We start from the raw sequence: 13,483 nt of genomic DNA, 5'->3' as shown, positions 1-13,483 counted from the left end.
GCCTCCCGCTGCTCCTCACTTCCAGCCCTCCTCTGCGGAAACTGCGTGAAAGCCAACGGTGGAGACAAAAGCACCGTGTCGCCTTCCCCGACCACCAGCCGCTGCCTGCTCCCGTGCGGCCCGACGTCTCGCGAGAAGTGTCGCGCCGTGCAGGCCGGGCAAGGGGGATGGCGGCGCTGCTGAGGCGGCACCAGGGAGGTGGGAGGCTGGCGGGGCGGCCGTGAGTCCTCCCCCGGGCCGGCAGGTTGTTTCTCCTTAACTTAGTTCACCTCCTGCATGCCGCCGGTGCCGGGAGCGCTGTGGAGTAGGGCACGGGACGCCCACCATGGCCGAGGCAGGAGCGGGAAGCGCTGAGGGGCCTGAGGAGGACCGGCGGACCACTGAAGGTGGGGGCAGGGGCGGCTTTGGGGCGCAATCGTTGGCAGGCGGCCGTGGGCTGTGGGTGGTGCGTGTCACTGGCGCGGGGTGGTGGTGTTGGGGAGTGTGGTGGTGGGTGCTTATGGAGTAGGGTGTGTCTGTCCGTTCATCCGTCCGTCCGCCTCCGTGATGTGGCACGAGCGAGCCCCGTGTGGCTGTTGTGAGGCTGATACCCGTGGTACAGGGGCAGGCTTGCGTGTCTCCAGGCTTTGCGTGGCCGCCCGTTAGATATAGCCTTTCTCGGAGGGCACTTGGGTCGGGTCGTGTTCCCAGTATCGCTCAGGGGAAGGGAGGGTTAGTTCACGGTGTTGTCCCCACGCTCAAAGTATGACCGGGACCTATCCTAACTCCTTTGTCCTACTCAAGTTCAGTAAAGGTACAGAGGAGTGGATGCAGAGGCGTTATATTGTGCGCATACAGAGAAATCCCGAGTATCATGTTCGTTCGTGCTTCCATTCGTTACTGATACAGATGTGTCACCATACTGATGTGGACAGAAAATGATCTTGTTTTCTTAACTCAGTGTGTCCTTTACTGTTTCTGATCTGCACTTAGCTGTTTCATGTGTCCTAATATGCTAGTATGATTGGGCTTTTTTCATAGGTAAACATAGTATTTTAGATATGTTGTTTTTGGCTTCTGTGCTTGTGCCTTCATGCCCATGCTTGTATGGTGATGAAGGTTTGATGTTCCTTCCTTGTTTTTAATCATAAGTTTCTGGTACTCAAACAAGGCTAGTTGTAAACCACCGGCAGTCATTCGTGCTCCTGCTGCTTTGAAATGAGAGAGAGAGAAGGATGGAATTTTGAAACACAGAAGTGAACGAGTCTCTCCTAAGTCATCATTGCAGTACTGTTTAGTTAGCACCGATTCTTCTAGGTTTAATAATTTGTTATTTTCTAAACATCTAGTGGATTATGTGTGTTTCAATGTATACAGGTATCCTGCTTGACTGGAATAACTGTCATTTTTCTGTCTCTGCTGCTTGATTGTTTAAAAACAGCTATACTTTTGAGGCAAGTAATGTAGTATTTTAAAACAAATTGATTTGGTTTATTTGTTTTTTGTGGGATTTCTTAGAATTTTTGCAATTTGTTAAATGGTGCTTAAAACATAGATTTATTGTTTCTATACTATGCTCATACTGTAAGGAAAGGAAATAATCAAAAAAAGGAAAACTCAAGATACAGGAACATTTTTGTTTACAAATAAATTTGGGAAAGTAATGAACTGTAGACTTTCATGCTTTATTGTGAAAGAAACTCCTCTCCCTGGTTTTGTTACCTGTGTTTATACCTAGACTTGTGACTGATATAGGAGTTAGGTTTGGGGAGGGTTAGGCTTAAGGTTAACTCCTTTTTTTTTTTTTTTTTTTTTTCACTTGAGTGTACATGTTACTGCTGATGTACTGGCACATTATGTAAAATTCTCAGTTGGACAGTTCACACCGACTAAGAATTAGATTGATTGTAAGAAGAAATAATATGGTGGGCAATTGTGAGAAGTGAATGGTGGTGAATATTCTGCTGAAAATTCTCTGTTTGGACTGAAGTGCATGCTAAAACTGTGGAAGTTCTGCAACTGATTTGTCAGGGATCAGTGTTTTATAATAATATGAATCAAAAACTTATAAGGAAGCAGCTATCTTCCATTCCTTTATGATTGGAGAAGTTTGGGGTTTTTTTATTTTTCAATAATGAGCTATGATATACAAGACTCAGTTTCTACCAGTGACCTGGTTTGAGCCTGAAACTGACTCAGAAAGCAGGATAGCCTTTCAAGGTCTTGTGTAGTATCTTTTCATTAGCTAGTTAGAGTCATGTGTTTTAATAACTAGTCGATTTGGCCAAATATTTCACATCTGACATCTGTTAAGCGAGTATGTTACTTAATCGGTAAAATGTGATTCTTGAGTACTTCTCTGAAAATAAATAAGTAAAAATAGGTGCAGGAAATAAATCAATTGACTATATTAATGTTTTATTTAAATTTCTGTAATTTGGGATATTATAATTTTTCCTTTCAGAATTTTGTGACATAAAAAACAAATCCAGTATTCTTAGGTTAACCTGCAAGAGGTTATTCTCTGCACAGTGTTGTTCAGAAGATGGTTTCATTACTGACGTCTCTGTATCTTGCTCTTGCATTATACATTCTTATAAAATTTGAGGGGAAGAAACTCCCCACTGTTTTAGACAGTACATTTCTCCACTGTTTTCATAATTTAACTCCAATGAAAATTGTTGCCTCAAATTTCAGTGAGAGATAGTGTGAGCTATGATCTAGATGCCAGACTTGCTGTAAATACTCTGAGCATGCTTTTCATGGCCTATTTTAAAGCTCTAAAATAAATAAATAAATAGAATATTTAATACAGCTCTTGCCTCTGTTTAGAAAACGCAGTTCTTTGTGTTATAGGTGGTCAGGTCTGCAAGATCTCTAAAGGGATACATAGCACATTTAACATTCTTCCTCATACAGTACTGTATGTATACAGGATATAGGTATAGTTTTCTCATTCTCTGATAGAAATTTGTAGTAAATATTGATAAAACTAATTTTAGAAAAAGAACTCCAGTAAAATAACGCCATTTACATGACAGTTTTTGAAGTTGTTTGACTGAAGAGCTATTCTTTGTGTGTGCTACATGGATAAATACGAATATAGCTAATTGCTTAGATAATCAGAGACATCTTACACGTTAAAAAAAGTAAAATTAGTATTTCAGTTGTGATAAAATTTTAAAATCTAGCTTGATGTCTTGAGTAGCACCTCAGTTTAGGAAATTTAGGTTGCTTGTTTGTCTAGGTTTGTGTGTGTGTACGTGTCTCTGCTTTTTTCCTATGACTGCACTCTTAAGGACTTTAGACTGAGACCCTGAAATCAAGGAAGTACTTGGAGGTTGTGTGCACTTTAGTGTCTTGGTTCAGAGCAAGACACTGAAGTTTGAGTTGAATCTCATCAACTTCAGAGCAGTTTTGGTATAAATGAACTGGATTCCTTCCAGAACAAACTAAACTAGAATTATTTTGTTTTTGTAGCAAGGCTAGTGCTATTCCGGACACATACCAAACATACACCATCTCCAACCATAAGAGACAGAACCAGTGACTTGTTCTAAACAGCACTGTAAGGATTTTTGGCCCAGTGAACCAGACTAAACGTGATTTAGTGTAAGCTCCCTGAACTACTTATAAATTAGAAATGGGGGCTTCTGCAGCAGCTGCTTCTCTTGACTGACCTGTTGCTGTTATGCCGTGATGAGTGCTTGTGTGAGTGAGTTTCAATTTTAATAACCCATCTATAGAGACTAAAGAACCCTTTTGTGCCACTTGAACTACAATCACTTCTAATGTAATTTTGACTTTTTTAAACCTGTCAAACCTTGCATTTCTAGCTAAAGGTGTTTGTGCTTGCCAGGAACATATACTTGGAAAATAGACATTTTAATAGCCTGTGGAATCTGTGGTCTTAGAAATTTCAACTGAAAGCAGCTTCTTTCTTCTCTTTCCTTCTGCCAGAAAGTGTTTCATACTGGAGAGCTGAAATCAAAGTGCTGCCTTCTTGGAAAGGTTGTGCAGAGCTGCCATGTTTCTCCAAGTCTGATGTGTACATTTATTCATAGACTACAAAGAGTGCCACCTATAAGTTTTATAAATATACTTATTCATTGACATTTTATTTCAAGTATATTTTCCTGTAATATCCCAGTAGATGGATTAGATGTTCTTTTTTTAAACCGACTAAATGAGAGCGAGTTGACAGCTTTTAAATTAATTTATTAATGCTTACATGACTTGTATTTTTATGCTTATTTTTGGAGTGCATGTGTATATTTTGTGTGATTTTGAGAATTCTAAAAAGTCAAAACAATATTGCAGTACTGAAATAATATTTTAGGAAAGCCTATGAGGCATAAACCTCAAAAAAGCTAACCTTTCATAGTGGGGTGAATGGGTTATGAGGTGGTAGCACATAATTAAGGCAATAATTTGAATGACTCTCTTGGGCTTAAACTTATTCCATGTGACACAAACAGATGCTGACTGTGACTGTTAAAATATATTTTAAGAATTACGTGATAGTTCTATAGCCACCTTGTATGGGATTCATCTCATTTAGTTTTAGATGTCTACAGAGTAGATACCCAAGTCTGAGCTGGTTACTTTTGTCTTTGTATAATTACTGAATAGAACTAGGCATGCATGGACTGTATTTCATCTATCCAACTGTAGGAATCTATTTTAGATTGGGATGAATCACCCTATAAATGTTGTATTTCATCTAACCAACTGTAGGAATCTATTTTAGTTTGAGATGAATCACCATAGAAATGTCCTTCCCTCCAAAAGTGACTAGAATGGCTAGTTTGGATGTGGACATCTTTATTTGTTCAGGTGTATGTCACCTTTATGAGTGATGGAGTTTGGCCATAAGCCTTTTCTTGTAGATTGTGTGAAAACCTTAGAACCATTAGTAGAGAAAACAGCTCAGAAATGTGACATGCATTTAGAAAATATTATTGTCAGTAACTGCAAAAACTGGAGTCTCCCAAACCTTGTTTCTAAATGCATTGCATGTGATTTGTGCAGAATGTTTGGTGAATATAAGAATATAAATGATTTTGTATATCTTTATTTGATATCCCACCCTTAAACAGTCGTTACATTTGCAGTTGTTAATTTCCTTGCTAACCCTCATGGGGCCTGTAATTTTCTTTTTTCTTCTAGAAAAACAGGGTAAAGGTGGGAGTTCAGTAGAGTATGGTCTTGTATGCTGATGTGATATACTAAGGGTAGTGTGAAAATAATAGGGTTTTTATTTCTGAGTGTTTGTAATGTTTAGATATTACAGTGGGGTTTTCTTTATTACTTTCATCTGTTCTGATATGCATAACATACCTTTAAAATATTTTAAATTTTTAATATAGATAAGCATATATGCTTAATACTCAGAACCAAACATAGATATAAATAGGCATGTGTGTTGGAGGAACTATTCACTTAACATTAAAATTCACTTATCAGTATGACAGGACATTAGCAAAATTTTTAAAAAAACAGTAATAAGGAAAAGAAAAAAAAAAAAGTGTGATTTCCTAGTTGGAATTTTATTTGACTTGCAGACCAGACTAGTGTCAGTCTTTGGGGTAGTAAAACAAAATTATCTCTAGTTGAATGAAACTGTTTGTAGTAGTTTAAGAAATGACTGGTGGTTTTGTTTTTCAGGACAATAAACTTTTAATAAAGAATGGTCTCTCTGGGTAATATTTTTTATGAAGCAAGAGTGTTATGAAATTGGGAAACATTTAGTTTTTTTCTAGTGTCCTCAGGGTTGTTTTGATGTTAATGGTATGAATATGTTCACAGCAATTGAAAATATGAGTAATTCAGCCAGATGAACAGAAGAAAGGTAAAAATCCAGCTTTTTCCTGTCATGACAAGAAGCACACCCTAGTTATTGGGGTGCTTTCTAGCTCATTCTCTTTGTGAACCCAAAGATTTTTAAGTCTTTTATCCGGCTGTCCTAAAGCAGTATAGACAGAGTAAAGAAATCTGTCGTCACAGACTATGTGAGGTTAAGACACTCTTCAGGGAGAGGGCAAGCACCTTGTAATCGCCTAGTATCATAATGGCAGCTATTATAAAGCCCTAAGAGGTTATTTTAAAGCGTTCTTACTGACTTCTCAAAGCTGACTTAGCTTTATGAACTGTTACTGTCTGCTTCTTGTGGAGTAAGTAGTAGGTATTGAAAAGATTTGCTCGTCTATCAAATTCCAAGCAATTACTTTTTTACTAAGTTTGGTAGTTCTGAAGGTTTAAATTTATGTCTTTATTTGCTTTCTTTTGTGGTGTTTTTTGTTTTCTTGAGTTTGATTTTGTGGCTTAAAGATTATGAATAAAGCATATATACTGCATGCTGTACATGTCAGGGATCAATACAGATTCTTCACCTTGTATTTTTGTCTTTGATCAACCACGTAACTTATTGCCATTTAATGTGGCATTTAGTTTGTCAGAGTGATAGTATTTGGGATTCAGTTTATCACCTAAAAGTTGTAGTGTAGAAGTTCTTAATAGGTTGTTGTTGCTGACAGTCTGAATTTTCTTTTCCTTAGTTAAGAAAAAGAGAAAAGAGTGTTGTTAGGAAATGCATAGGAGGAAAGTACAGTATTCAGAATTCATTGCTTGAGTGTGAGGAAAAAGTAGTTACTTTTTATACTACGAAGGATAAATTGGAAAAGCTCTAAATGATGCATTTCATTTTGTATCTTTAAAGGGAAGTGGTTTAGAAAGCAGGCTGGCCATCTGTGTGCAAAAGAGTATTTAGGTCAGTGGGTCTTGTTCTGTCCTGCTTTGTTCCTGGACGAAAGGATCTGTTGTGCCAAAGGCATTCCTGCCTTTAATATATGTAGGTCTCTGTTTACTAAGTACTCTTTCAAGAATATTCATGAAGTATGATTATATTTCAAGAACCTAATCTAGTAATAATAGACTGCTATGACCTAAGTGAATTAAAGTGATTCCTAAGTGATTCCTTCGGAATCGTTGGGTGTTTTTTGTTTGTTTTATAATTGAATGGATTCATAGTAGAAATATAAAATGAGACTATGATGAAGTGATGATTTAATCATAAAAATATTTCAAATATCTATCATTTGTGCCCTTGTAGCACTCTGTCATTTCTTTTAATACTTTTTACCATCCATAACTTGAATATGTTCTGTGTTTGAAGTAACCCATTTTTTTCTCTGTTCTTGATGCCCAAAGGCTTTTACTTATTTGTCAAGTATTTATTGATTCTTTGAGTTTCCACCTCTTTTTTTGAAACTTCCTGTGTGACTTAATGAGTTAAAGAGCTTTCTAAAATAAAACAGGGGCTGCCTCTGTGTAGTCTGACTTAGTAGAGAGGATTAGTGGAAGACGAGGCAAGCTGTTCAAGCATTAGCCTGTTTTCATTTAAGTCTCCAGAGTCATATTCCAACAGAAAATGAGAACGTAGAAGGTAATTTTTCTGGTGTAATATGTGCTTACATTTAAGAGGAAAAAACCGTACACTGTGTATCGTTCTTTTTACATATTTTTACCTATCATTTACAGAGAGCACAGATGCTAAAAAAAAAAGGGCAAACTCTCAACAAAGCATCCTTTTTTTCTTCCTAATGGATTTTGAAAGTACTTGTCTTGGGTTTTGCCTCCTACTAAAAGTTGGAGATGCTTACTTTCTCAGTTGATCTCTGTCGGTCCCTCATCTGTCCCTCCATGGAGTTAATTGTGTATTGTTTCTAGATGCATCACATAGGATACTTTCCTCACTGGCAAAGGAAGCCAAATGATAGCTGAAACAGTTCTGCTTCTTTACATAAACTTCGTCTGGGTGGATGATAGCTGAAACAGTTCTGCTTCTTTACATAAACTTCGGCTGGGTGGATCTTTGTGATAGCTCTGTATTGCAATAGAAAAAAGAGTAATAGAAGTTAGATTCCATGAGACTGTTTTCCTTTTCTAGTAGGTCACTAGGATTATTTTGGCTTGTAACTACTCTTCGGTCCCTCCCAGAACCAAAGTAGTTTTCCTTGAGAGGAGAATTGTGAAAGAAACTTTGAAATAGAATTTGACAAGCTTTTAAGATTCTTCTGATTGACATTACTGATGTTACCTGTTATTGTAAATTTTGTCAGAAACATAGTTATGTTGAACTTTCATTTTTAGCTTGTTTAAAAAGTGTAGTTCACTATACATTTTTAAAGTTTCCTTTATTGTTAGTTGCAGTACTTTGATCTGCGGACTAATGTCACATCCTGTGATTTTTGCAGCAGGATGTTTGACATGCTGGTGATTTTAAGTGTAGTCTGCTAAGATTATGTGAGGAGAAGAATAGATGGATATTACACTGCATTGATGTGTTCGTTGAGGACTGCTGGAAGTCAATGTACTCTTCTGTATGGAGGTTGTAGCGGTGTAGTCTTTCTGGTTTTTGCATTAGAGGCATAGAAGCCACTCATTGATATTTCTGGGGTTTTCTTCCAAATGAAAATCAGAATGAATGCATTATGACATAACTCTTACTGGGCACTGAGCTTTTTTTTTTCCTTCTCATTCACAGATAACTTTTCAATAGATGGAAACCCATGCATTTCTTCTGGAGTCCTGAGCCTCATGAATCCAATAACTAAGCCTGCTACCACCACTTCTTTCAACGCTTCTGTGGCGGAGATTCCCAGGAAGCGCAAAGGAAGTGATTCTGATAACCAGTAAGTAAATGGATTCCGTATGTGTCTCAACATAAATTTGAGACATTCATCTGTTATTTATGCAACATGGTGACTGTCCCGTCTTCTTTCCTTTATTACCATTATTTGTTAAAATTTCTTACAAATGCATTGTTTGACAGGTGTGAGTTGTTAGAACTAAGCATTATTTTTCTTCTTTTGAAGTGATATATGTAGGATTCTATAATGTAATTTCCTGACCTGAGGGGTATGGGTAATGTGTCTCTAATGATGAAATTTCAATCTTCACTCTTTTGTTTCCTTCCCTTCCCACCCCCCCCTCACCCCCTGCACTTCCTTGCCTGCAAGTAAAGACAAGTTCTTTTTTGCAAAAATTAAGTTACTTGAAGTCTCACAAGTGCACACCAGAATACCACCTTAAAGGATGAAATAAGATTACTAGTTAAGCTCTTTGATCTAGAACTGCAGAATCAGAACTGCTTCTTCAGTGACCATGATAGCTGTTTACTTAAAGATCCAGGCAGACGTGACCTAAAAATGAGGACTGTCCTACAGTAGTACTTGGTCATACTTGACTACTGAGATGATACTGTCGACTGTTTTATCCTGTTTTATAACTGCCAAATAATCATTTACTTAGGAAAAAAAGAAATTCAAAAAGTGATCTATTCAAAGCTGTATTAATCAACTAGAAGTGAGGGACACAAGTCAGCCTGCAGATCTAGTGCATTACAAGTATCTCCAAACTAGTGTGGAAAATCCACTTTTAAATAAAGAGGTGAAGCATGAAATTTACATGTATTGATGATTACTAAAGTGTTCTCTTTAAGCAGTTCTTCTTCCATATATATAGTCCATAGATCTACAGAATGCAGTCCATTGATCTACCATACCGTGGTTGCTGATGTAATTGTCAACTTGGAGATTCAAATATGTCTTGTAGATCACAAAAAACTCCAGAAATACATTCATTCCTGGGGGGGGGGCGGGGGGAAGTCTCCATTCTGTTTCAGTAGCATTTGTTGATTTTAACCTGTTCAATAAGAGTGATGGTTCGTCTGTAGTGTTTCCCTGAAGTCTGGATCTTGCTCTGATTTCATGAAAATTCTGTGGTTAAAAAAAAAAAATCATATCCATGTTGAAATACAAATTGAAAAACTGTTGTTTTATAAGAACTAAGAATTAGTTTCTAAAAACTAACATTCTTGGTGAAAATAACTGATCAAGTGGGGTTTCCACTAAAATTTTTCTGTGGCTTGTTTTCATTGGGTGTATGAATTCATCCTTTTGTGCTTCAAACTGCGTTTTGCTTAATGTTATTACCTATTTCTGCAGGGATACTGTTGAAGTTGATGGTGATCCTCAGAAAAGGTACTTTTCATAAATGAATCATTTTTTTTTCAGTGCTGTTAACATTTTCCAGTTTGGCTAGGTGAGCTGTGTGTTTTGCCTTAAGGAATGTGTTGTCTAAGGGCAGATCTTTGAACAGCACAAGGTGATGAACATATAGCTAACTAACAGGATGGATAGGTCCATCCAATGTTAAGGTTTTCTGATATTTCTTTCTAAGATGCCACTTTTGACTTCCTTATAACTTTACCAGACTTCTTGTTATTGTAGTTAAGGTTAAGAATGGGAATGAATGAAAAGTAATGATTAAATAAGAGCAGGCAGGTGAGGGAGAGGTCTCACGCTCTTCTAGGACTGGTGCATAGAAACATTTTTTGTTTGTTAATTTAAACCTCATGTCATGGTTTTGTGTGGAGCAGTTTCTGGTAATGGGCTAGGGACAGTAAAGATGGCTCCTGTAAGAAGTTGCTCAAAAATTTCCAAGGCTCTGAGTCAGACCCACTTCTGGGGCTGAGCCAATTGGGTGCCTCCATGATCACTTTTTAAGAAGAAGCCAGAAGAGGAGGATGCTTCCTATTCTTCCTTCTTTTCCAGCTGGTGGTGGTGCAAGGAGTTGGAAGAGAGAGAGAAACAGCCATGCGGGCCCCAAAGTCAGTAAGAAATGAAAGGAAGAGGTGTGCTGGAGCAGACACTCTTCTGCATCCTATGGGGAAATGACAGGCTGTCCCCCTGCATCCTGTGGGGAGGACTGGCGAAGCAGAGATTTCTTGGCAGTTCGTAGAGGACCCCAGGCCAGAGGCAGTGACTGTGCCCGGAGGAGGCTGTGAATTGGATTTGTGGGAGGGCAGCACTGCAGCAGAAGGTGCACAAAATGCTGCTGCTGCAGAGGAGTCCCACGCTGGAGGAGTTTGTGAGCAGAAGCTGTAGCCCTTGGGAAGAATTCACACTGGAGAGGTTTGTATCCATTGGGAGTTACACCGTGTTGGAGCAGGGGAAGAATGCAAGGAGTTGTCCTTGTCTGAGAAGAGAGAAGCAGCAGAGACTATCTGTGAGAGACTGACCACATCCTCCATTCCCTACCCCCCTGAGACATTGAGGGAGGAGGAGGAGGTAGAGACATCAGGAGCAGTGAGCTGAGACTGGGAAGAAGGCAGGGAAGGCTGGTTGTATTTTTTTCTCGTCATCCTGCCCTGGTTTTGCTGTCTGTTCTGTTCTATTTCTAGTAGTAGTAGAATAAACTGTTTTACTTTCCTCTCTAAGTCGAGTAGTGGAGTGTATTTTGCCCAGAATTGTAATTGGCAATGAGCCCTCCCTGTCCTTGTCTTGATCCACAAGGTCCTTGGTTATGTTTTTTCCTCTCATCTCACTGGGGCCTCCACCATCCTAAAGAAGATGGGAGTGGATGGGGGATAGAGAGCAAGAGACTGCATGGTGCTTCATTGCTGGCTAGGCTTAAACCATGACAAATACTTTTAAAAATAGAGCTATCACAACTATCTTAAAATAATGCTATTACAAGGTGATAAACCAGAGTTAAGATTGACTGTGCAGCGTAACTAAACCCTTTGTGCATGTATGTAATAGGATAGTTATTAATTACATAGGTTGTTTTTATTTCTTTTTCTGCACGTGACTACTTAGAATGTATGCCTGTTTAAATGTAGCTGTGCGATATTCTTTTTTTTATATAAGAGAACAGAATGCTTCAGTTGGAAGGGATCTAGAACAGAATGCTTCAGTTGGAAGGGATCTACAGAGATTATCTGATCCAACTTCAGGACCACTGACCTAAAGTCAGTGCCTCTGACCACTTCAGGGCCACCCAAAAGTTAAAGCATGTTGTTAAGGGCATATTCCAAGTGCTTCTTAAATGCTACGGGCTTGGAGCAACGACCATCTCTCTAGGTAAAGAAATGTTATCTAATGTTCAGTGTAAACTTCTCTTGGTGTAGCTTAGAATGCATCCTTTCACTAGATATCGGGGAGAGGAGATCAGCACCTACCTCTCTACTCCTTCTCATCAGGAAGCTGTAGAGAGCAAGTAGGTCACCCTTCAACCTCCCTTTTTCCCAACTAGACACAGAATCCTCAACAGCTCCTCTTCACCAGCTTTGGTGCCCTCTTCTGGGTGCATTCAAGGACATTCACATCCTTCTCAAATTATAGGGCCTAGAACTCCGTGCAGTACTCAAGGTGAGGCCGCACCAATGCTGAACATGGGGATAATCACCTCTTTTGTCTGGCTGGTTATCCTGTGATTGATGCACCCCAGGATACAGTTTGCCCTCTTGGCTGCCAGAGCCTGCTGCTGGCTCATATGGAGCCTGCTGCTGTTCACCACCCTCAAATCACTTTCTGCAGGGCAGTCAGTGTTTGGTAGATGGCTTATTGGGTAGTATGAAAATCTTTCTTTGGTGATAAGTTGTTCATTTCTTTGTGAATTTTTTTCCATGGTGCTCATGACGGAAAAGTGTGAATAAAAATTCTACTTTTCTGTCTTTAAAACCTCTGCTTCTGTTTTAGAAGAAATGGGGAAGTATGTTTAATAAATCAATTGAGGAAATAGAGGAAAAGGTGATATTTTTTGTTTTCCTGATTAAAAGACATTCTATTTTTTCTAGTACCAGTTAAGTATATCTACATTATAACCATGAGGCAGAATTTCACTCCATGTAGTCACAGTAGTTTTAATGTAACTATTTATATCTGTAACAACACAAATGATAGGATAGAGGCTATATAAATCTGCTGGAGGCTGTGAGTGTTTGCTTGAGCAGCAAATTTGTTCTAGTTTCTTCCCCAAGTGGAGCTCCTGAGGGAGGAGATGTTAATAGGCCACATGCTGCATTACAGTTGGTCCAGCTCCCTTTTTCTCATCTTACAGTGAGACAGTGTAACTCCTGTTGGAGTTCATCACATGTACACATTTCTGGAAAAAGTTTCTTTTAAAATGAAAGAAAAATATTAGTTATTGTTATCTAAATCTGAAACAGTTTCAGTGATGAAAATCCTATGGTCTCACGAGCCCAACCTACTCCTGTGTTTGGGTTTATCACACTGTCTAGAAGATTCCTGGGTTCCTGTGAAATCCTAGGTTGAAGAGCTGGATCTCTGAATTGTCTGTAAATTTACCTCTGGCTGCTGGATCGTTGCTGGAGTCAGTATTTAATTACAGTTACAGAAGCTGCTTTTGTGGACTTTCCTAAGGGTGTAGTCTCCAACTATCTTACTTCCTACTTCCATTTTCTCAAAGGAAAGAGCTGCTGACTAATAAACCTGCCTCCTTATAATCCTTCTGGTACAATTTAGGCCGCTTCTAAAAAGGTGATAGGCTGGCAGCTCTCTCCTCTGGCACGGAATTTAGGTAATACATGACATGTTTCCACTGAATTAAAAAGGCTGAAGAGCTAAGTGTAGTAGAAAGAATAAAATATTTGGATCAGTTTTTCTTTTAAAGAAAATAGTAGCCAGTATTTGTATGG

The 13,483-nt window shown here is 38.7% G+C and overlaps 1 protein-coding gene across 6 annotated transcripts in view; it reads left to right on the top strand.

Annotated features, from left to right (window-relative positions):
• The first annotated feature begins 160 nt into the window (after window positions 1-160).
• BMAL2 (basic helix-loop-helix ARNT like 2) overlaps window positions 161-13,483 on the top strand; it is a 37,397-nt gene continuing 24,074 nt past the window's right edge. For 3 of the 6 annotated variants that reach the window (XR_009819803.1, XR_009819804.1, XM_062008560.1), the window contains exons 1-3: window positions 161-386; window positions 8,525-8,672; window positions 9,987-10,022. Coding sequence is in view for 4 of the 6 variants with exons in the window: in XM_062008560.1 (XP_061864544.1) it covers window positions 326-386; window positions 8,525-8,672; window positions 9,987-10,022 (245 nt within the window). In the remaining 2 variants the exon portion in view is untranslated. Of the gene's footprint in view, window positions 387-8,524; window positions 8,673-9,986; window positions 10,023-10,657; window positions 10,956-11,701; window positions 11,907-13,483 lie in introns of those variants that run through there. The other 3 variants (XM_062008564.1, XM_062008572.1, XM_062008579.1) reach the window with 3 other exon arrangements.

This window comes from Colius striatus, chromosome 1 (assembly GCF_028858725.1).
Source record: "Colius striatus isolate bColStr4 chromosome 1, bColStr4.1.hap1, whole genome shotgun sequence".
NCBI classification, from domain to species: domain Eukaryota; kingdom Metazoa; phylum Chordata; class Aves; order Coliiformes; family Coliidae; genus Colius; species Colius striatus.
This window is presented reverse-complemented; position numbering and strand designations above follow the sequence as displayed.